Source organism: Macrobrachium nipponense, chromosome 9, assembly GCF_015104395.2.
Source record: "Macrobrachium nipponense isolate FS-2020 chromosome 9, ASM1510439v2, whole genome shotgun sequence".
Taxonomy (NCBI): Eukaryota; Metazoa; Arthropoda; class Malacostraca; order Decapoda; family Palaemonidae; genus Macrobrachium; species Macrobrachium nipponense.
In genome coordinates, this window is record NC_061110.1 from 87,754,448 (window position 1) to 87,778,609 (window position 24,162).

The 24,162-nt window shown below is 36.4% G+C and overlaps 1 protein-coding gene across 1 annotated transcript in view; it reads right to left on the reverse strand.

Moving 5' to 3' along the window:
* The window catches only part of LOC135218387 (uncharacterized), a 25,965-nt gene continuing 1,803 nt past the window's right edge, over positions 1-24,162 (reverse strand). Inside the window, exons 2-6 of the mRNA XM_064254677.1 lie at positions 8,015-8,140; positions 7,300-7,449; positions 6,614-6,773; positions 3,987-4,190; positions 1-3,822 (exon numbers count right to left, since the gene is read on the reverse strand). Coding sequence (XP_064110747.1) covers positions 383-3,822; positions 3,987-4,190; positions 6,614-6,773; positions 7,300-7,449; positions 8,015-8,140 — 4,080 coding nt within the window. The 3' untranslated portion in view covers positions 1-382. The remainder of the gene's footprint in view (positions 3,823-3,986; positions 4,191-6,613; positions 6,774-7,299; positions 7,450-8,014; positions 8,141-24,162) is intronic.

A 24,162-nucleotide genomic window follows, 5' to 3' on the forward strand; every position in this document is an offset into this window, starting at 1 on the left:
TGAAAATACACAAACGTTTATTCTATAGTGTGAAAAAGATCATTCAAGCAACGTAATGTAATACTGATAAGGAACGGAAAGGGACTGTTACAAAGTTATTTATACAGGAACAAATAGCTACATTATCTATTACTATAGTGGTTTTATAGATCTAAATTATGCAAATGATGATGACAGTAACGGGCGTTTGTGAAGAGGTTGGCGCTCTCTAGGGAAAATGAAAGAGTTAAAACAACAATCATTCCAGTAATAATGAAAATAATATCATGAAAATATACGTAACGCCTAGCAACCAATTTTACCAGATCTCTAGTCACGTTTTTCAGTTTATATCTTCCAGTTAATAAAAACGAACTACCGGCCAGTTTAAGAAGTATTAAAATCAGCAGCAACAGCCAATCGTTATTAAAATAGGTCTACATATTTGGTCGCGTTCATTCGGTCCAAAAGCAGGTTGGCAGTTCATTGAGTAATAGCCACATTCACCATCACTTCCTACTCTCTGGATGTTACTTGGGGTACCCCAGGACTTTTGGGATGTAGGACCGCCACCTCGTCTCCCGTCCCAAGATTTTCTCGGGGTTGCGCCCCCTGCTGGCTGCCGTGACGTCGGTGCTGAGCCAGAGATCGGCTGGGATCTCACGGCCGAATGTGTTTGGCCCACTTGTTGAGATGTTCTACTCCTGTCGCTCCCTGTTCGCCAAGGCGATGGCCCGTCATCTCCACTTAAGGTGACGTGTACACCCTCTTCAGAGATGTGCTGAGAAGCATCTGGTCCACTGACTGATGTGTAGATTGGACCTGAGAAAGAACTTTGAGGGGACGCTCTTACATGCGTGCTGAACCCCTGAGCAACTCCGCGTGACTCTGAGGTGCCAGGAAGATTTTCATCGAGGATCACATGGCCTCTAAAGCCAGGAGGTACTTTGTATCCAGGTGCACCTGGGATCTTTTGCCCTGGTTGTAAAAACATTCTTTGTCGTTGACTTAAGAGAGAATGCTCTTGTCTGGCAGCTACTGACATGACTTTTAAGTCTGGTCCTCCATCATTGCCAGGGAGATAATGGATGCTTCCTGGGTTTCCAGGATCAAGAGGTATGCCCATCATCATCATCATGCCTCCACCCGTACCTTGTTGCTGAATAGTTTGTTGGGGGAGACTTTGTGGCCTTGTATGACGCTGTGTGTCAAATTGCGAGCTATGTTGCTGAATAGTTTCTTGAGGGAGACTTTGTGGCCCTGTGCGACGCTGTGTGTCAAATTGCGAACTATGTTGCAGAATAGTTTCTTGAGGGAGTCTTTGTGGCCCTGTGCGACGCTGTGTGTCAAATTGCGAACTATGTTGCTGGATAGTTTCTTGAGGGAGACTTTGTGGCCCTGTGTGACTCTGTGTATCAAATTGCGAACTATGTATTCTGGACACTTCTTGAGGAATACCTGGTATTAATGTATCATTTTCTGAAAAAGATGAAGATGAAATTGTTTGTTGTCCTGAGATTACGCCTGGAAGGCGAAATGGGAGATGTGTTTCTTGGGGTAAATCATGATGGGGTCCTGTGTGTTCAGATATAACCTCTCCCAGATATGACTGATGTTGAGATGTGCTCTCTGTCTCTGGTAAGGTTGTATGAGGTGTAGGGGAGGTAGTTGATATGTGAGGAGATATTAGAATGTGAGGCTGGGAAGTTGAAATATAGGGAGCTATTGTTGGACTATCCGGAAAAGGCAATGAAACATGATCATAAAAATCATTGTCACCACTATACTCTTCTTCATGGGACTCTTGGGATCCGTGTGATACAATTGCATCACTGGATTGTGTATCATCTGGTAATAGAGTAGGGGCCTGCACCTGGTGTACAGTTATTGGTGGATCTGGTGTAATTTCTTGGATATCAGGTTCTTCATACTTGTGAGAGACTAGTACTGGCAGGTCAATATGATCCACTGATAATGATGATGGATCAACCACTGGATGACCAGGTAAGCCAAGCTGCATTGGCTCAAAGTTCTCAAAGTTTGATTCAATTGGCTGAAAACCATTTATGTGAGCTCCTAAATCAAAGTATGGCAGATTTCTTGGATCTTGAGGTATTTCTCCATCATATTCCTCAGTATAGTATTCTGAACCATAACCACCTTCATAGTAGTTGTAGTCATATTTATCAGAACCTGTCACTGGATAATTTAAGAGCTCCCCTGGACCTGGAGGGGCACCAACTTGGCCTTGGGAATAAGTTGCCAAGCCAACTATGCCAGCCTTTGATCCTCCTGTGGCTATACCTCTACCCTCTGTAAGGCTCTCGCGGTCTCTGAGAGGAGTTTGCCCTATTTCACTCTCTCTTGGTGGTATTCCTGCACCACCCACTAGCCCACCCTCATCAATTATACTCTGTTCACTGACGGGATATGCAATAATTTCAGCTTGCCTGTCAGGCTGATGAACTGTTTCCATAATGTTGTCGATCATGTGTCCTCCTGAAGCATGGTCAGAATGCCCTTGATCAATGGAACCCTCTGAGTGGGATGAACTGCTTATTTCTCTCATATCCTCAGTGTGGTATGGTACACGGTCAGTGAAATGCCTTCCATGAATAAAATCTTGGTAATGACTGCTTCCAGCAAGTTCATCTGGATGCCCAAAGTCATGAGTTATATCATTTGGATGACCAAACTCATGAGTTATACCATCTGGGGGCCCATAATCTTCATGAATTTCCCAAGTGGCGTTTTCTCCTGTGGAAGAAAAGCCAGGATCATGGCTGAGACTAGACTTTGCTGTACCCAGGTAGGATCCTCCAGCAGCTTCACCTGAAATGGACGTTAACAGTGAACTCCCAGATTTAGTTACAGTAGCTGAAGCCAAACCCTGGCCTGTTAGTCCACCAGTCCCACCTAGAAGTGGATGGGATGGGTTGAATTCCATTTGTGCATCACTTGCTGATGCTCCGTCTCCATATGCTTGCGCTCCTGCCCTACCTCCGAGCTGGGTAGCACGAATGCTGGATGTCAGTAAGGTTGAGCCATCATGTGTTGCTATATGAGCGGTAGAAGAAGGATGTGCACCCATATCTACCTGGACATGTGACTGATGTCCATGTCCATTTGTCATAGCAGAGCCTAAAACTCCATGAGTATTGCCAAATATGTGTGCCAGACTTGTTCTTCTTCCTCCTGGGTGTCCTATGCTATGAGCTTGAGCAACGAAAAATCCTTCCGAATCCGTATTCCCCAGTACATGAACACCAGAACCATCATCCGACAAAACAGCTGCTGAAGCATCTCTTATCCCATCACCCATCTGCGCTTGAGTATGCACTTGGGAAAATCCGGGTGTGTTTATCATACTGTAGTCCGTCTTAAAATGAGCCTCGTCCTGTGAGATACGCCTCTCATGAGATGGAAGGAAACCAGTTGGCGAATCTTCAGAATCATTATGATATTCAAACGGAGCATCAAACTGAGCTCCCTCGTCCATGGTATCTCCTTCTCTTGTGTGACTCCGCTTGCTCTGTCCTTTTGTGGCATCTACTGCTCCTTCATCAGCATCGTACCTATAAAAGATTTGCCCATCCTTGACGATAGTTTCTGGTATCAGTATCTTGGTGTCCCCATCACCTTGAACACTGATGTCATGGCTTATGATATGCCTGATGGGGCCTAGAGACCGTGTCTCGTTGCCTGGATTTGATTCTTGGTGAAAGTCTCGATAATGCCTGAACCCTGAGCCGTCGTCACCATTTCTGATGAATGAAGGTGAAAGATATGGCTCTTCTTGCAAAACAACATGATCGCTGGAACCCTGGAGGACTGTAGTAGTATCTGCCGAGGTAAAATTAATTGGTATTATCAGTTAGTGAACTTCAGTTGCAGCGTTAATAGCAGTGGGTGTGGTGGGAATTATATGTCATGTAAATTCATAGAATAAAGAGCTTTGATGCTCTTAGTGGATTTTCTACCAGGTAAAAGTAAGACCAGTGTTTTACCTGTCAAGTTATGGGGTATGTAAGCTGAGGGAAATGAAATCCGTGGTGCTTTAATGTTGAGTTGCTGAGTGGTGCTTAAAGACTTCGTCTTGGGCTTCTTCTTATTCTTTTTATCCTTCTTTGGCTTCTTGTCCTTTCCTCTTTGCGCTTTCGACGACTTGTCCTTCTTATTCTTTTTAGCTCCCCTTTTGTACCTTTGGTGTTCTGCAAAGGAATTTTTTGGGGAAATTTACTTGATGCATATAGGTAGAAATAAAGATAAACAAAGGCGGGCCATCCAAATATACATATATATATATATATATATATATATATATAATATATCTTAATATATATATATATAGGTATATATATATTATATATATATATTGTTACGAAGTGCCAAGTATCTGGTTACCATGCATCAAATATTACCTCACCAAAAGCCAGACACCTGAACCCTCATAACACGTTTAAACGACTGAATACTCTAAAGGCAACAGTGATCCCTTAACACTTACCAGTATTGCAGAAAATCAGACTAAGTTCATCAAAACAGGTGTGAGGTAATATTGTAAGTCATTAAATTAATCAAAGGGCATCACTCCATCAACAACTTTAAAAGTCTAAGTATTTCCCTGATTTCAGAAGTCTAAGTACTTCCCTGGTTCTAAGTCACTTCAAGTAAAATTGAAGGAAAGCAAATCAATTACCACTCTATGTTTCTACCTATCATCAATATAATCAAAATTAAATATACTGGTATAAAAATAAACACTTATAAAAATTTTAAATACAAAAATTTATTATCAAATTCAAAATTTATAAGTGAAATTCACAATATCAGGGAAAATTACTGTTACTTGAAAACAAAGTAAAGTTTAATTAATTCTTGAATCAAATCAAGTAAAATTAAATCAAAATTAATTTATCACAAAATTCAAGAAAATTAATTCAATCAAAATTCAAAAGTGTTAGGCCATAATTGAAAATTTGAAATTAATTCATAAGTGCTAAACAACAACAAAACTTGAAAAGAATTCTAAGTAAATGTAAATTAATTCACAAATGTTAAATTTAATTAAATGTGCAATGATTAAGCAATGAAAATAACTAAGTCAATTAAATTGTGAATGCAAATGAAAATATAAAATAAAAAGACACACTTCCATAAGAAAATGAAACAGTGCACAAACAATGGAACAATCACAAACACAAAAATCAGCAATGTGTAAAAGTGTAAATGTTTTCACTCAAAACATCAGTTTTTACCACACCTTCGTAAACACCTGTTATTAGTTATTAGTTAACCACAGTTCCTAACAATTATTAGTTAACCGCACTCCCTATCCATTATTAGTTAAACACAATTCCTATCCATTATTAGTTATTAGTTAACCAAACACTTTTCCCATTAACTTTTAGTTATTAGTTGCAACTAATAAAAATATAACACTTTACCTTTTTGGTATACCAACTTCTTTCTCTGCTGCAGTCTTGTCTTACACAATTTCACAAAAACCAGGCGCCGTTACGAAATGTTTGTTCAGATTCCACAAAAGAAACTAAATAATACTAAATAAACTCTAAGAAATATCAAATATGAAATTCTAAAACGTTACGAGTGACATATTTACGTTACGTTAATATAATCTCAAGGATGTCGCAGGAGAGAGAGAGAGAGAGAGAGAGAGAGCGAGATAGAGAGGGAGATCTAACTGCCTCGAGGTCCTAAGATAGAATGTAATGAAATTTTCTTCCTTTACGGAAACTGGAGAGGGCAGATATGATACAAAACGTTCTTGTCACGAATGCTTCCAGTAGCTTGGAAATCTGACGCAATCTTCATAAAGAAATATGCAATCTGCACGTGGTTTTGATCTAAGACATACGCGTACGAGTCCAGACTGTTAAAAAAAAAAAAGACACGTACCCGATCGAAACGGAGGCTGAGCGACAATTAAAATTGACATGTTTTGATAACAACGCAAGACTCAATTCTCTCGCTATCACACGCGTTGACAGATTTAGGAAAGCAAACGGATCTCGCAGACACTCCAATCTTAAAGTGTTGACATAAAAGTTAAACATTTATAGCTTCAAAAAGACAAAGTAAAAATCTCTCTCTTTTTACGTTATATATATATTCTTTTACAACAAGTAATGCAAAATCTGAACACACATTTAAAACATCCTATTCTAAGCTATCTAGGAATCTGAAAAAATGTTGCACAATCTTACATGACATTTCAAAGAGGGGAAACATGCATTTTGAAAGTAGCAATATAATATATATATATATATATAATAATATATATATAATATATATATATATATATATATATATATTTGGCAAGCAGTATCTGCTGGAATTAAAGTGGGCAGAAACCCCTGGATACGACTGTGACGGTTTCACTCCATTCTAGTGTCATTGTCCCAACCATGTTATCTAGGTAGTATTGTCTGACTTCACACAAACAAATGCGTACTCATATATACATGTACACAAAAGTAGAGTTAGACTTTGCATTAAGGAACTGATTATATAAATCACTCACTTCAACAATATAAAAGTTTCATATGTATGGCCCTGAGCTTTTAGGTCCTAAAATAGATAACATTTTAGAAGACTCTAGAGACATATTTACCCGTTCCAACATCTCCAGAATCTTGGTCAGGCGTCTTTGAAGCATCATCAGGGTGGATGCTGAAAATGTGGGTTGGTAACCTGGGCCGTCTGTGGCTAAGCCTCAGAGTCGGTTTGCCAAAGCAAAATCTGTAGTGTTCCTCCCCTAACAATTGTCTAACCTGAGGAAGAAGGGTTACTTGTGTCATATTTTGTTTTCTTCTGCTTGTCTTGTTTTCAGGTTATATACTATATTATCACTGTTTCCCCTTTCATCGTAAATCTTCCAGCTCTTGCCAAAGAAAGATAATAATACGAAATATGTTTGAATGAAGAATTACTTTGCAAGCATGGACTAAATATGTACCCATTAACGTGCTGTTATATTGGTGTTCAGTTAAATTTGTATTCAGTTTTATTAATGAAGTGTGAAAAATATCTAAAACTAGTATCATTAATCATGAGTTGAGAGAATTACGAACCCCTAGTTTAAGTCTTAGTATCCCAAATAGTTCAGAGGTAATGTATTAAAAGGAAATTAAAGTTCTCTGTCAATATGCAGTAAGCCAAAAATTCTAGGCCTATGCAGAAACTGATGGAGATCTAGATAGAACCTGAAGAATCTCTCTTTAAGTATTTTAAAACTACTGTTAGCGTTAATAACAGTTAAAATTTCAAGCAAGGTAGAGTGCTAGTTAATAGACTTACTCGGTGAGGAGATATGGATCCCATCACATAAAGTGCGGCCCTGTTTTGGGATGGGTTTAGTTTGTGGGCAAGCTGTTGTTTGTAGTCGCCCTCTTTTGTTTGTAACTTTGAAACCAGGCATTCTGTATTTGTCACGTAGATTGTAATACTCTGTAGAAGGAAGAAAAAATGTGAATATAAATAGCTCTTTTATTGATCTGGGATTTATCTACAAAGAACACAATAAAATTCCAGTACAATTTAATGACACCCTTGCCTTATGAAATCGCTATTTTATAGACAAATTCAGTTATTTAAGTAATATCCATTTATTAACTTGCACAATCTTCCCTTTGATCTAAATAATAAAAAATTTGAATCACCTGAAAAATTTCGTTTTTGATGCAGGATGGACAAAGAGGGAGATGGAGACGAAAAGGAATTGATGATATATATATATATATATATATATATATATATATATATATATATATATATATATATATAGTATGTATGTATGTATGTATATACACATACATACATATCAGAAAGCATAAGAAAGAGTCAAAGAGAAACAAGTAGAGAGAGAGAGAGAGAGAGAAAGTTAAATACTGCGATGCACAACCATTATACTCGTAAACCATAGTATAGCATTGGGTAACGTAAGACACTCATGAATATAGATAACCACAAAATCATTTAGAAGCTTCCCAGTTGAATCCAACTAAAGACTCACCTTTCTGAAGTTCATTAGAGTTGCGGGGTTGGTAGAGTTGAAGGGGCTAATGGAAGCCAGGTGGGCCTTCTCGTCAACTTCGACCGTAGCGCGGCCCATCGCATCCCCATAATCGATTACGTAATGCTGAGAGAAGAGTTATATATGGCTTGAGTTTGGACGGCAATGCAAAGGGTCTCTCTCTCTCTCTCTCTCTCTCTCTCTCTCTCTCTCTCTCTGAATGTTTTGTATTTGTGCTTATGTGAGATCTGGACATCATTTTGATGTCAAAAAAATGTATAAAATCTCTCTCTCCTCTCTCTCTCTCTCTCTCTCTCTCTCTCTCTCTCTCTCTCTCTCTCTCTCTGTACGTTTTTGTCTGTGCTTACGTGAGATCTGGACATCATTTTAATGTCAAAAATATGTATAAAACTCTCTCTCTCTCTCTCTCTCTCTCTCTCTCTCTCTCTCTCTCTCTCTCTCCAAGCGTTTATGTATACATGTGCTTGTGGTGAGATATAGTTTCTTATATCAATGAAGAAGGGGGAAGGTCTCTCTCTCTCTCTCTCTCTCTCTCTCTCTCTCTCTCTCTCTCTCTCTCTCTCTTTTGTATGTGAAAAGGGACATCATAATATTGACCCAACTAAAAAGTATATAAAGAACAATCTTCCAATTACTTAAAAGCTCAGAGGTTCGCTCGAGTTTAATTTCTTTAAGAGTTGAACATTGCTTCTTGAATATCAATAAGTTCGTCACCGGACGTAGTTGCACAACAGTGGAAGAGATAGTTAACTACATTGTTTAATTTTTTTCTATTGCCTACAGTCTTTGCTGTTTGAATGCTAATTTCAAAATCTATATGACAGACTCAGTGGGAGGGACGAAATATTCACACGCACATATACATACACACGCACATATTTATGAATATATGTGTGTGTATGTCGTTTGTATGTATATTTGTTGATATATTTTATTTTCTGTCCTTTTTATTGACTTTAATGCCAGAATTTTGAGTTTAGTATTCAAACAAGGAAGAAAGGCTGGAGGGAATAACAAAATAAAAAATAGTCTAGTACCTCTTTATACATAAATATATATACATAAATATATATATATATATATATATATATATATATATATATATATATATATATATATAAGTCCTGCATATTGCACAATAAAAATATTCAAAGATAGGGCAGTCAGTCATCTGTAATTATTTTTATTTCGCTATTAGAAAACGGTCTCGTGTTATTGACAGCTACTCAGGAAAGTCTTCAACATTGCCATCTGGCAAATACTTTTCTTTTAAATACTTTTTTCATATCGTCTCCAATTAGTTTTGCAAGCTACATTGATTCTTCTGTACTCCTCGTGGCGAGGTCTTGCTTAGATGAGAAAGAAGTAAGAATGTTATGAGAATCATTTGTCTAAACGTTATAGTTCTCTGTCAAAGGGACTTTGAACTTGTTGGGACTTATTTGTCTAGATGTTATAGTTCCCTGTCGAAGGGACTTTGAACTTGTTGAGAATCAATTGTCTAGATGTAATAGTTGTCTGCCAAAAGGAACTATAAAACTTGTTGGGACTTATTTGTCTGGAATTTTTAGTTTTCGGCCAAAGGGACTTTTGAACTTATTGGGACTTATTTGTCTAGAATTTTTTATTTTCTGCCAAAAGGAACTTTTGAACTTGTTGGGACTTATTTGTCTAGAATTTTTTATTTTCTGCCAAAGGAAATGTAAAACTTGTTGTGAATCATTTGTCTAGATGTTATACTTTTCTGCCAAAAGGAACTCGTGAACGTGTTTTTCCACACCTGAACACTCCATTTAGCATCGAGGTCGCGCTAAAACAACCGGTTATTTCATGCTGATTGATCAACGAATCGAGACGTATAAGCCATGGTGATTATAATACTTTAATGTCTACTAGACCGATGTCAACTCAGGGTATGTAATTTTGCAAGGAGGCGGTTCTCCCACTTTATAATGATTAAACAATATATATTTATATAGTCTTCTCGCGACTATGGATACGAGTAGTATGTTCATTTCCACATGAAAAAAAACAATATTTAAACCTTCAACATTTGCCTATGCAAGATAAAATCGCTTGGCAATGATAGAAAAGGTACAATAAGGAGGATAAACTTTATTCATTTATTAACCAAAGACAGGTTTTACCTTCATCCACTTGTTTTAACAGACTCCTGTGTTTATCCCCACCCACCCATCCACTCACCAAACCGGACAGCAGTCTCTCTCTCTCTCTCTCTCTCTCTCTCTCTCTCTCTCTCCCTCTCTCTCTCTCTCTCTCTCCAAGGAAAGGCGAGGCTGGATGGAATGTACAAAGGCGCCCTTAAAAGGGCAAGAGAGAGAGAGCGTTTCTAACATACTAATGCAGTCATTACGTAACCCTGCTTTGGAACGGCCCACCTCCGAATAGAGTAGTTTTTTTTTCCACCCGAATGCCTTCAATGCTTTCATAATATTCTTTCTTCTACTATTCTCTGCGTCTTTCGTGGTTTTTTTTATCAATCATCATTTTATTATTCATTTCTCTTTCAGTCGTTCGTCCAGAATTGGAGAAAGAGTAAGTTGATGCGTCAAAGGAAATAATTATTCTAAATTAAGTTTCTTGTATCACCCCAACTGGATATAAGAAGAAAATTGGTTATATTGTATATAAAAGAAACGGACACGCCTTCTCTTTATTTTGTATACCAGGCAAGTTCATACCTAAAGCCTGTAATACTGTAGTAAGGATATGCTGCAAAATTCATGTTATGTGGCATATTAAGGAAAATACAATAGATAGTATATTATTTATTAGCAACTGTACCGCAACGAGTTTCATGACTGGGCAAGTCACGGTCGAGTGAGATGGACGTATCACTTCCGGTCTATTTTTAGATACGTACGGTTCTTTTTTTTATTTTTTTATTTATCTCGGTCTGTCGCGTTACGTAGACACCAGATTGTACGATTATACCTGGCATTTCGCTCTTATAATTTTACATACTAGTATTTGGCCTTGGTGTTTTGACAAAGCTGTAGAATAACTGGTTGTATGCTCAAGTTTCAATAGGGAAAACTGGTTATGTATATATATATATATATATATATATATATATATATATATATATATATATATATTATATATTATAACTATCCCATCAAATACTGCATTTTCCCTTAAAACCTCGAAAGCAAACAGGCAAAAAAATAAAAAAATATAAGGTTAGCACATTATAATCAACAGTACTCGTCTGCATGTGTTTGTTTCTTCAGTTTGTGTCTCCTTCGGTTTGTGTCTCCTTCGTTTGTGTGTCTCGTTCGTTCGTTTGTTCCTCTCTCGATCGCAAGGAACGGTTCCTTTTGAGTTTGACGGGACGTAATTTTGGAGTTACTCTCCCTCTCTTGTTACTTGAGCAATGGCGACACTCGACCCCAAAACTGTGTCGTGTTATTCGTGTCCTTGAGAAGTGGTCGTCTGCTTCATCCTTTTAGAAAAGAAGATCCTTTGAAGGGATCCTTTAATATATAGCCTTTCGAAATATCCTTTAAATAAATTTTAACAAGATCCTTTAAAGATCCGTTAAAGGTTCTTTGAAAATATCTTTAAAAGATCCTTTAAAAACGTCCTGTGATACGGTCTTATAAAAAGATCCTTTGAAGGTCATTTAAATATCCTTTGAAAAGAAACTTTAAAGATCCTTTAAAAAGATTTTCTAAAAAGATCATTTAAAGATCCTTTAAATATACCTTAAGAAGATCCTTTAAAGATCCTTTAAAAACATTTTCTAAAAAGATCATTTAAGGATCCTTTAAATATCCTTTGAAAAGATCCTTTAAATATCCTTTAAAAACGTTTTCTAAAAAGATCATTTAAAGATCCTTTAAATATCCTTAATAAGATCCTTTAAAAAGATCCTTTAGAAAGATTTTCTAAAAAGAGCCTTTAAAGATCCTTTAAAAAGATCATTCAAAGATCTTTAGAATATCCTTTAAAAAGATGCTTTAAAAAAATTTTTTTCAATATAAATTGTCGTGCTTGTAACCGTGTAAGCTCTCTCTCTCGTCTCGTCTCGTCTCTCTCTCTCTCTCTCTCTCTCTCTTTCTAATTATATATATATATATATATATATATATATATATTATATATATATATATATATATATATACATACATATATATATATATATATATATATATATATATATAGTATATATATATATATATATATATATATATTATATATATATATACATATATATATATATAGAGAGAGAGAGAGAGAGAGAGAGAGAGAGAGAGAGAGAGAGAGAGATGTATATAGTACATAGATATACAGTCAGACATACATCATCGTGCATGCAAGCAAGCAAGCGCGTGTAACATCCCACACGTGACAAGCAAGTCAAAGGCTTCAAGAAATCTTATCCTAAAACGTGCTTCCCCACGAACGAGTAGGATTTTATATTGCTGTTTTCATACTTTTAAACTTGATATTAATTCCCTAAAGCCTCCTTGATCCTGTCGTGCTCGGATCCTGTAGTTAGCTGTCCAACATCAAACGGAGATACAGATGATTTTTGTTTAAAAGTGATATTTTTAACAGTAAAAATATTAGAATTATTTTTTACTCGTTAACGGAATCTCATGTTGCCAGCGATACCGTTGGGAAAGCGTAATGATGAGAATAAATAATCAGTGTGGGTTGAAGCATGAATACGAAGAGAGAGAGAGAGAGAGAGAGAGAGAGAGAGAGAGAGAGAGATAACGGACGTGTGTGATCGGCACTCTCGTCGTAATGTATTCCAGGACATGAATAAAAACGGTAACTTCTCGACCACTTAATCCTCATTCCAACGTGATGGTGATACCTGTCATAAGATACTCTCTCTCTCTCTCTCTCTCTCTCTCTCTCTCTCTCTCTCTCTCTCCGTTCGTTTATCTTGCGATAATCACCGGGTTATACAGTTATTTTTTATAAGAAGAAGGCTTATTTGCTCAATGACAATTTCTGTGACCTCACGAAAGCGATTTGAATTAATCAAATAGTTTTTAAAACACCTTAAAGTGTTGAATTCCTAATTTTGTATACATAAAATTACGTTAAGGTTTTGCTTATCTTAAATTTGATTAATTATTTATTCACTTATAAACCTTCAAGAGTCGAATTCCAGTTCTTAGTATCTAAAATTACATCATGGTATTGGTAAGTTTCAGTTTGTTTATTAAAGTGTTGAAGTATATGCCCATAAAATTACATTACGAGTTGGCAAGTTTCGATATGTTTACCTTCGTAAATATCTAAATCATAATAAGTCTATTTACTTTTATTGAGCCTTTAGAAACCTGCAATTTATTCGTTCATTCATTCAGTTAAACGACCGGATTTTTGCTCCGAGCAATTGTTCGTCATGGAGTGCTTCCACCACCAGGAAATCATCAGCCAATCGTAAACTTGGCAATATCATTTGACAGATAATCCGCAAAACGAAAGAACAGTATACGAGATTCATCGTCATGATGACTTTCACTGAACCCTACAAGGATGACTCTCATAGAAGTTTTTTGGTGTTTTCCCTTTAATTTTTAATTCTGGGGTGTTTTGGGTGTATAATATATATATATATGTGTGTGTGTGTGTGTGTGTGTGTGAGCGTGTGTGTGTGTGTGTAATAAAAGGAGCCCATAAAAACGCCAAAATATAGAGAGGAAATACTACATTTCAGAGACTGCTGTCTTTCTCTTCAGGTAGTAGTCATTTCAAAGATCTTCTAAATATCCTTTAAAAAAAAAAGATGGAATTCTGTTGTAACAGAACAATTTTTTAAATTTTACCAGTCCACCACACACAAACACCACACACACACACACACACACACACACCACCACACACATATATATATATCATATATATATTATATATATATATATATATATATATATATATATATATATTATACGTATGTGTGTATATATGCGTGTATTTGCATGGACATTTGTTTACATTAGACATGAGAAACAATGAAGTGAAATTCAACCCTTTATGGCCTATGTTGGAATACAAATGAATATATCATAAAAAGCGTCACTCAGTTAAATTAAAAGAGCTCTTGGAAATTAGCCTGAATATCCCACCTTTAATATTCTTCATCTTCATCAAATACAAAGAGTGTAACTCGGTATTTCTAACACACACACACACACACACACACACACACAGTGCAGTTTACCTCCAGACCTCGGGAACATATTCCCATAAAGAATAGAGCATCGTGTCCCCAGAGAAAGAGAGAGAGAGAGAGAGAGAGAGAGAGAGAGAGAGAGAGAGAAATATTGCAAATGTATTAGGAAATAAATGTCGTATTAAGCATGCAGTCGCAGTTTGAAGTTAAGACTAGCAAACGATTACAAATCAACAAACCGACTTAGGAAAAGAAGATGCTGTTATGAAGGCGAAATACAAAGACACAACTCTTCTTCTCTCGAGTCTTCGTAATGACGGTACAGCAACCGAAGTAGAACTTGGATGACCGAAACCTTTAATTATCGTACACTATCATTAGGCGCTGGTATGGGGGGTTGGTTCCCAGATGCTCCCAAGGTATATAGGAATAGATGTGCTCTTAGTAGTTTTTGTTTTTATTTCAGTAATGACGTTCTCTCATTTGTTTCGTGAATATAGACGCTTCTTTAAAGAGCCCAAGGCCTATTTTGTTTTGTAAATACGACAAGGAGATCGTGAGGAATCTATAGAAGTTACTTTACATCTTTCAAGACGAAATTCTACTAAACTAAGATGGCGTAGACCGAACATTTGGAGAAACGCTCACATGAATAAGTAGAATGACTCATAGTGGCTACGAAATAGCGAGAAATAACGATGATGATGATTCACACCCAGCCTGAATGAGTAATCCTCTGTGGCATTACCGGTCCGGGTGAGGCAATCGGGCTTCTTTTTTTGGGGGGGAAGGGGTTAGGGAGTGGGGAAGAGTCGCCAGAGAGAGCCAAAGACGATCGTAGAGTCTCCCGGGAAAAACTGTCAGCTAACTTGACTATAGGCCTAGGAATAGCAAACGAGTTATATAGTACTATGTCAGCAAGAATTAAGGATGCTCACAGTCCCTGTAGATAAACATCGATATCTGCGTAGCGGGAGTTGAACATAAAAGCGTATAAACGAACTGCGAATAGCGGAGAAGCATTACTTTTGAAAAGAAATGACGACGAACGACTATAGGCCTAGGAATAGCAAACGAGTTATATAGTACTACGGCAGCAAGATTAAGGATGCGCACAGTCCCTGTAGATAAACAGCGATATCTGCGTAGCGAGAGATTGGACATGAAAAACTTATAAACGAACTGCGAATAGCTGAGAAGCATTATTTTTAAAAAGAAACGACGACGAACTACTATAGGCCTAGGAATAGGAAAAAAGTTATATAGTACTATGGCAGCAGGAATTAAGGATGCTCACAGTCCCTGTAAATAAACAGCGATATCTGCGTAGCCAGAGATTGGACATGAAAAGCGTATAAACGAACTGCGAATAGCTGAGAAGCATTACTTTTGAAAAGAAACGAGGACGAGACCGAGAGATAGTACTACATCACTTATACCCAGAATATGTGGCTGCCGCCGCTGCTGACACTATTTAGTGAAAGATTTATTGACATCCCCTCCAGCGCTCTAGCCGTGGCCAAGTGATGCAGACTTCTCTGCAGTAGTACCACAAAGTCGGGATCATATTATTCTCTCTCTCTCTCTCTCTCTCTCTCTCTCGTCTGCTCTCTCTCTCTCTCTCTCTCTCTCTCTCTCTCTCTCTCTCTCTCTCTCTCTCTCTCTCTCTCTCCAACAGTCATGGACATATAGCTACGTAGTATACATATATGACCATAACAGCTTGCTTTCAAAGGGAATCTCTCTCTCTCTCTCTCTCTCTCTCTCTCTCTCTCTCTCTCTCTCTCTCTCTCTCTCCTACAGACACAAATAGTAAAAATAAACAGATTTCCCATAAAGTGTCCTTTTATTATTTATTTAGTATATATATATATTATTATATGCTATAAGATATATAATATATATATATATATATTATATACATACATATAATATATATATATACATATATATATATATATACTAAAAAAAATAACTGAGCAGCTGTATGCCTATACTATTACGTATTTCTTATATTCTCATCTTTCCTTACAAACTACGGTCATAACCTACGCACCGCATTTATCCTCTTTTTTTTTTTATTTATTCCTTCACGTCTCTATCTTTATTCCTTCCCTTTCCATCGTCCAAGCAAGCAAAAAGGAATGGAAAATAACGGTAAAGATTCCCTACCAATCAACAAAACGAAAGTTTTATGAAGCCTCAATTATTCTTCTTGTCCAGCGAATTCAAGAACCTCTCCAGTGACGGTCCAATAATGCTGCATCAAGTCACGTGTGGTGGGAAACTTGAAACGCTTTTTAATCCATCAACTAACTTGTCAGAAGTTGGATGTTATTGCATTTTTATCTTAGTTTTCTAGTCCTCTAGTTCTTTAGTTTCTCATTATTTTTAGTTATTCATCATTATGGGTCGTTATGGGTCCTATGGAAAAGCTAAAACAGGTACATAGAGTTACGTAGTAATTTCTTCATCATGACAAGACAGTTGAAACGAAGGAAAATGGGGTGTCCATAAAGTCCCAGTACCATTCTGAGCAATAAAAACTTGTGATGGTACTGGGACTTTATGGACACCCTGGATATATATATAAATATATATATATATATATATATATATATATATATGTATATATATATATATATATATAGATAGATAGTAGATAGATAGATAGATAGTAGATAGATAGATAGATAGATAGATAGATAGATAGATAGATAACTCAAGTGTTTTGTTTATAGGTAGAGAATCCTACCGTTATTTCATTTCATTTTTAATGTTAGCAAAGTGTTTATTTTATTTAATATGTTCAAGGAAGAAATTCTACCGTTAATTCGTTTCTCTATCCAATTTGAGTCTATTAGAACCTTCGACATTACTATGAATAATCAAATATTAATGAATATATATTTAAATATTTTTTTAATATTATTATTTGACTGTTAATATTTACATATTGCAAAATATAATCGACCGGTAATTTCAAGGATACGGATTGTCAAGCTTCTCTCTCTCTCTCTCTCTCTCTCTCTCTCTCTCTCTCTCTCTCTCTCTCTAAGCAGCGGCTCACATTGACGACCAGACAGCAGCAGGATGTCCTTAAAAGGGGGTGGGGCCCCTTAAGTATAAACAGCCAGCCATGCCCTTATAAGGGGGCAGGTTTTCTAGATTAGCTGTTTGTCGAGGTGAAATAAATGAACTTGCTCTCCCCAAGCGATGCTGAGACTGACGGAGATTATGGCTGCTTTTTACATGGAGTGTGTGTGTGTGTGTGTGTGTTTATAAGCTGGGTGATGTGATGATACTTCTCTCTCTCTCTCTCTCTCTCTCTCTCTCTCTCTCTCTCTCTCTCTATGCAACAACCGCAAATCCAGACGTGTGTGTATACAGCTATTTGTATAATACACCATCTGAGTGTATATTTTGATAGGATACCATACCTTACATTAGATTATAGGATACTTGTGTTAGGCCAGTATTATTATTATTTTTTTTTTCCGGAAGACCTTCTTCATTAATAGAGGTTTTATTGAAAATAACGGCTATTTCAGCCCTGTTTATTTGGCATAGAAGTTTCTAAGTAATAAGAAGAATTGAGAAGATTCTATAGAAATTAAATGCCGTTGAAACAGCTTTGATATTCAATGTTACTGCCCTCAGAGAAGGCCTCCTACCTATTATTATTATTATTATTATTATTATTATTATTATTATTATTATTATTATTATTGTTATTATTATTATTATTATTATTATTATTATTATTAATTATTATTATTATTATTATTATTATTATTATTATTATTATTATTATTACAAGCCCACCAAAGTGCCAATGACTTGAAATTTAAGCATCCAAAGAATATCAAGAATCCAGCCTCGTCTTTCTTTGTGGAGAGAGAGAGAGAGAGAGAGAGAGAGAGAGAGATATTCTCAGTGGGTTTTATCTTGAATTGGCAAATGCAATGTAAATACATATATTTCATAGTTACGTTTCAGACCAATCAGAGGAATTATTCCACTGAAAATGTGGATTTGGTGGATAAGTGCCAATTATTCTTTTTTTTTTTTTCATCTTGTTGTCTCATATATCTAGATTGTATATGTTACTGTCTGCATTTTGTATATTCCATGTATATGGCACTGAGTTGCAATAAAGGATATTATTATTATTATTATTATTATAAATGCATTTCATAGTTACGTTTCGGTACAATCAGTGGAATAAACTTACTATAAATACATACTGCATTAAATAACTAAATTTCAGTGATTTGTACAACCGTCTCCCGGGTCTATGTATATATACCTGAGCGGCTCAGGTAAGTTAGCGAGCGCTCGCAAGCGCGCGTTGGTTGGTGACGCATCCTCCTCCTCCTTTCGTCCCTTCTTATTATGCAAATAATCCTTCTCACTCACTCGCCCTCCGAAGGGAATGGGTGAGTGAGAGATGGGGAAAGGAAAGGGGGAAAGGGGGGAGGGGGGAGGGAGAGGGAAGGGGGTGTGTAAGGAGTCGTATGAACAGAAGGAACAGATCTTTAGGAATGCCAGTTTTTATCATCATCCTTTTAAGACGTTCTTTTAACTTTTGAAGGACGTTCCTTTAGGAAAAGGTTTTCTGTTTGCGAATAACATTTTGAAAGGGATTTGTTTGTTTGTTACTTATGTCTCTCTCCTTCTAATTCTGACCTTTTAATTCATCATAAACTTTTTTTATCATAAATTCTATTAGATGTATATTTGAAATTTATTGGTCAAAATTCTTGGCCAGATTTCTACAGTTTCTGGCTACGCTTGTCGCTACGAAGTCTAGATCCGAATGGAGCTCTCTCTCTCTCTCTCTCCTCTCTCATCTCCTCTCTCTCTCTCTATATATATATATATATATATATATAGTATATATATATATATATATATATATATATATATATAATATATATATCTATATATATATATTATATATATTATATATATATATATATATATATATATGCTTAAAGAATCACAGTAGATGCAAGTGACTTTCATTATTAAAAAACAAATACCGTAGGAAAATAATAATAAAGACGAAAGCGCTTGAATTTCTTTCCTGCCTATCATTTTCCTGTGATATTCGCTTATATATATATATATATATATATATATATATATATATATATATATATATATATATATATGTATGTATGTATGTATGTATGTATGTATGTATGTATGTCTGTATGTATATGAATGTGTGTGTGCGGATAGATAGCTAAATAGATAGTTCATATACGTTCATGGGAATGTGCACAGCATAGATTCACTACCTGTTGCTTGCGAGCACAACCGAACTCTTGCGACGGTTTTGGGAATGCTCTTTTTCAGCGTTTCAAATCCTGCTCGCAAGCACCAGTTCTCACTGCAACCCTGAACCTTATAAAGAGATGAAACTTTTGACAGAGAACTTAAAGTAGGTGATGGAGCAATATTCATGAGTATAATATTAATCAGATGTTTATGCATGTTTTCCATTGGTGTCAGATTTAGCTATTGTTGACTGCTTTACTGCCTATTCATTTTCTAATAAAAGCTAAATTATATGTATAAACTACATGTATTTTTGAGGGAGAAACGTAACAATGATGACATTCTTTGCGCAATCTTCATTTTCACTGTATGATACGAGTTTTGGATGAATTAAAACATTGAATTAATAAAACAAAAAAAAAAAAAAAATTACGAAAACAGTCCTCTTGTGAAATTCTTTTTCAGGTTTTTCTTTACCGTACAGAATTGTTTTTATTTCTTTATTTCTATTTTAGTAAATTTGTTAGATAGAACGGCAGATATACGAGTGTAATTCACAGGGACCAGCTGTAGTATTCTCGCCTATCTTATGTATACGTGGCCAGCAAGAGAGAGAGAGAGAGAGAGAGAGAGAGAGAGAGAGAGAGAGAGAGAAAGAGAGAGAGAGAGGTTGTCTACTATGTAAAGCCTTTTTCTTAATCAATTTAAACACTATTCGTTTAAACGTTACTGGGTGTCCGTTTATATGCATAGATATATATATATAATATATATATATATATATTATATATATATATAAGTCATATCACATTACCGTGATTCATTATACATATATCGAGCTACAATGTCCTTTAATATCTAATTCGCTCTACCTCGAAATTAATATATTTTCATATATGCTTAACCGAAGGGGAATTTTTTCTCGATAATAGATTTACCTGTACTTGGGCGCGAACGCAGGTCCTTATAAATCCAGTACCGTCGGTGAAGCGATACCCCCAACCGCGATAGCTTAAAGTATATGTCGTTCTCTCACCTCAAATACTTTCTCGCGCTGAAGTAGTCGTTGGTTTGGAGTACAACATCAACCCTCTCGACCTCCGACGGTAGTTAAGTAGCGCTTTTTGACACACTTGCATTTTACTATCATATCACATTACCGTGATTCATATACATATATCGAGCTACTGTCCTTTATATCTAATTTTCGCTCTAACCTCGGAATTAAATATATTTTCATATGCTTAACCGAAGGGGATTTTTTTCTCGATAATGATTTTACCTGTACTTGGGCGCGAACGCAGGTACATTATAAATCCAGGACGTCAGTGGAAGCGATACCACCCAACCGCGAGAGGCTTAAAGGTATAGTCGTCTCTCACCTCAAATACTTTCTCGCGCTGAAGTATTCTTTGGTTTGGAGACAACATCAACCCGCCTCGAGCGGTAGTTAATAGCGCCCTTTGACAACTTTTCAATAAGTCATATCCCATTACCGTGATTCATATACATATAATCGAGCCTACAATGTCCTTTATATCTAAATTCGCTCTACCTCGGAATTAATATATTTTCCATATATGCCTGAACCCCGAAAAGAATTTTTTTCTCGATAAAATAGAAATATTACCTTTACTTGGGCGCCGAACGCAGGACTTATAAAATCCAGGACCGTCAGTGGAAGCGATACCACCCAACCGCGGAGGCTTAAAGGTATATGTCGTCTCTCACCTCAAATACTTTCTCGCGATGAAGTTTTTTATTTTTTTTTTTTTCCGTTTTTTGGTTTGGTTAGGGACAACATAACCCGCCTCGACTCGGTAGAATAAGTAGCGCTTTTCACAACCCGTAGCATTTTTAACTAAGTCATATCACTTACCTACCGTGATTCATTTTATACATAATCGAGCTACAATGTCCTTTTAATATCTAATTCGCTTTTACCTCGGAATTAATATATTTTATATGGGATGCTTTTTAACCGAAGGGGAATTTTTTTTTCTCGATAATAGATTTACCTGTACTTGGGCGCGAACGCAGGTACATTATAAATCCAGGACCGTCAGTGGAAGCGATACCACCCAAACCGCGAGAGGCTTAAAGGTATATGTCGTCTTCTCACCTCAAATAATTTCTCGCGCTGAAGTATTTCGTTGGTTTGGAGACAACATCAACCTGCCTCGACTCCGGTAGTTAAGTAGCGCTTTTGACAACACGTAGCATTTTACATAAGTCATATCACATTACCGTGATTCATATACATATATCGAGCTACAATGTCCTTTAATATCTAATTCGCTCTACCTCGGAATTAATATATTTTCATATATGCTTAACCAACATATACCTTTAAGCCTCTCGCGGTTGGGTGGTATCGCTTCCACTGACGGTCCTGGATTTATAATGTACCTGCGTTCGCGCCCAAGTACAGGTAAATCTATTATCGAGAAAAAATTCCCCTTCGGTTAAGCATATATGAAAATATATTAATTCCGAGGTAGAGCGAATTAGATATTAAAGGACATTGTAGCTCGATATATGTATATGAATCACGGTAATGTGATATGACTTATGTAAATGCGACGTGTTGTCAAAAGCGCACTTAACTACCCGGAGTCGAGGCGGGTTGAATGTTGTCTCCAAACCAACGATACTTCAGCGCGGACGAAAAGTATTTGAGGTGAGAGACGACATATACCTTTAAGCCTCTCGCGGTTGGGTGGTATCGCATCCACTGACGGTCCTGGATTTATAATGTACCTGCGTTTGCGCCCAAGTACAGGTAAATCTATTATCGAGAAAAAAATTCCCCTTCGGTTAAGCATATATGTATATTATTCCGAGGTAGAGCGAATTAGATATTAAAGGACATTGTAGCTCAATATATGTATATGAATCACGGTAATGTGATATGACTTATGTAAAAGTTGTCAAAAGCGCTACTTAACTACCGGAGTCGAGGCGGGTTGATGTTGTCTCCAAACCAACGAATACTTCAGCGCGAGAAAGTATTTGAGGTGAGAGACGACCTATACCTTTAAGCCTCTCGCGGTTGGGTGGTATCGCTTCCACTGACGGTCCTGGATTTATAATGTACCTGCGTTCGCGCCCAAGTACAGGTAATCTATTATCGAGAAAAAAAATTCCCCTTTCGGTTAAGCATATATGAATATATTAATTCCGAGGTAGAGCGAATAGATATTAAAGGACATTGTAGCTCGATATATGTATATGAATCACGGTAATGTGATATGACTTATGTAAAATGCTACGTGTTGTCAAAAGCGCTACTTAACTACCGGAGTCGAGGCGGGTTGATGTTGTCTCCAAACCAACGAATACTTCAGCGCGAGAAAGTATTTGAGGTGAGAGACGACATATACCTTTAAGCCTCTCGCGGTTGGTTGGTATCGCTTCCACTGACAGTCCTGGATTTATAATGTACCTGGCGTTCGCGCCCAAGTACAGGTAAATCTATTATCGAGAAAAAAATTCCCCTTTGGTTAAGCCCCATATAATGAAAATATATTAATTCCGAGGTAGAGAGAATTAGAATTAAAAGGACATTGTAGCTCGATAAATTGTATATGAATCACTGGGTAATACGTAAGTTATATGACTTATGTAAAATGCTACGTGTTGTCAAAAGCGCTACTTAACTACCGGAGTTCGAGGCGGGTTGATGTTGTCTCCAAACCAACGATACTTCAGCGCGAGAAAGTATTTGAGGTGAGAGGACGACATATACCTTTAAGCCTCTCGCGGTTGGGTGGTATCGCTTCCACTGACAGTCCTGGATTTATAATGTACCTGCGTTCGCGCCCAAGTACAGGTAAATCTATTATCGAGAAAAAAATTCCCCTTCGGTTTAAGCATATATGAAAAATATATTAATTCCGAGGTAGAGCGAATTAGATATTAAAGGACATTGTAGCTCGATATATATATATATATATATATATATATATATATATATATATATATATATATATAGAGAGAGAAGAGAGAGAGAGAGGAGAGAGAGAGGGAGGTAGAGAGACATACATACATATATATAATATATATATATATATATATATAATATATATATATATATGTATATGTATATATATATATATATATCTATATATAATATATATATATACATGAATAAGTAGTTCTTGTATACATGCAAGTGTAGGACAATGATTCACAACCGCTGGCTACAAAACGCAGAAGAGGGAAGAGAGAGAGAGAGAAAGAGAGAGTCTTTATGCTATATACCTACAGCCATTAATATCCTGCAACGCCGCTCGTAAACCACCACGATCTTGTCACAAATCCAGAAAAGCGAATTGGAAATATTATTCGTCGTAGATATGGCGTATAACTGTTATAATCGGAGGTCCCCATTCGAAAATGACTGACGGTCACGCGAAGATTTTTATTCTCGATTTCTATTCTCGATTTTGCTATCTTTTTTTATTTTATTTTATATTTCCCAGCCGGATAAATCTTTCGAAATGGGGATGTGCTATAAGTCAGAATCTCCTATCAAAAGGGAGGTATTCACTAGAGGGTATTATTTTTTATTTTATTTATGTTTTTTTTCTAAAGCGCCGATTACTATCGAGTTATAGTTGCGCGCGCTAACTTTCTTTTTTTAATCTCACTCTTTCCCTGTTCGGTGAGATTTGGGGAT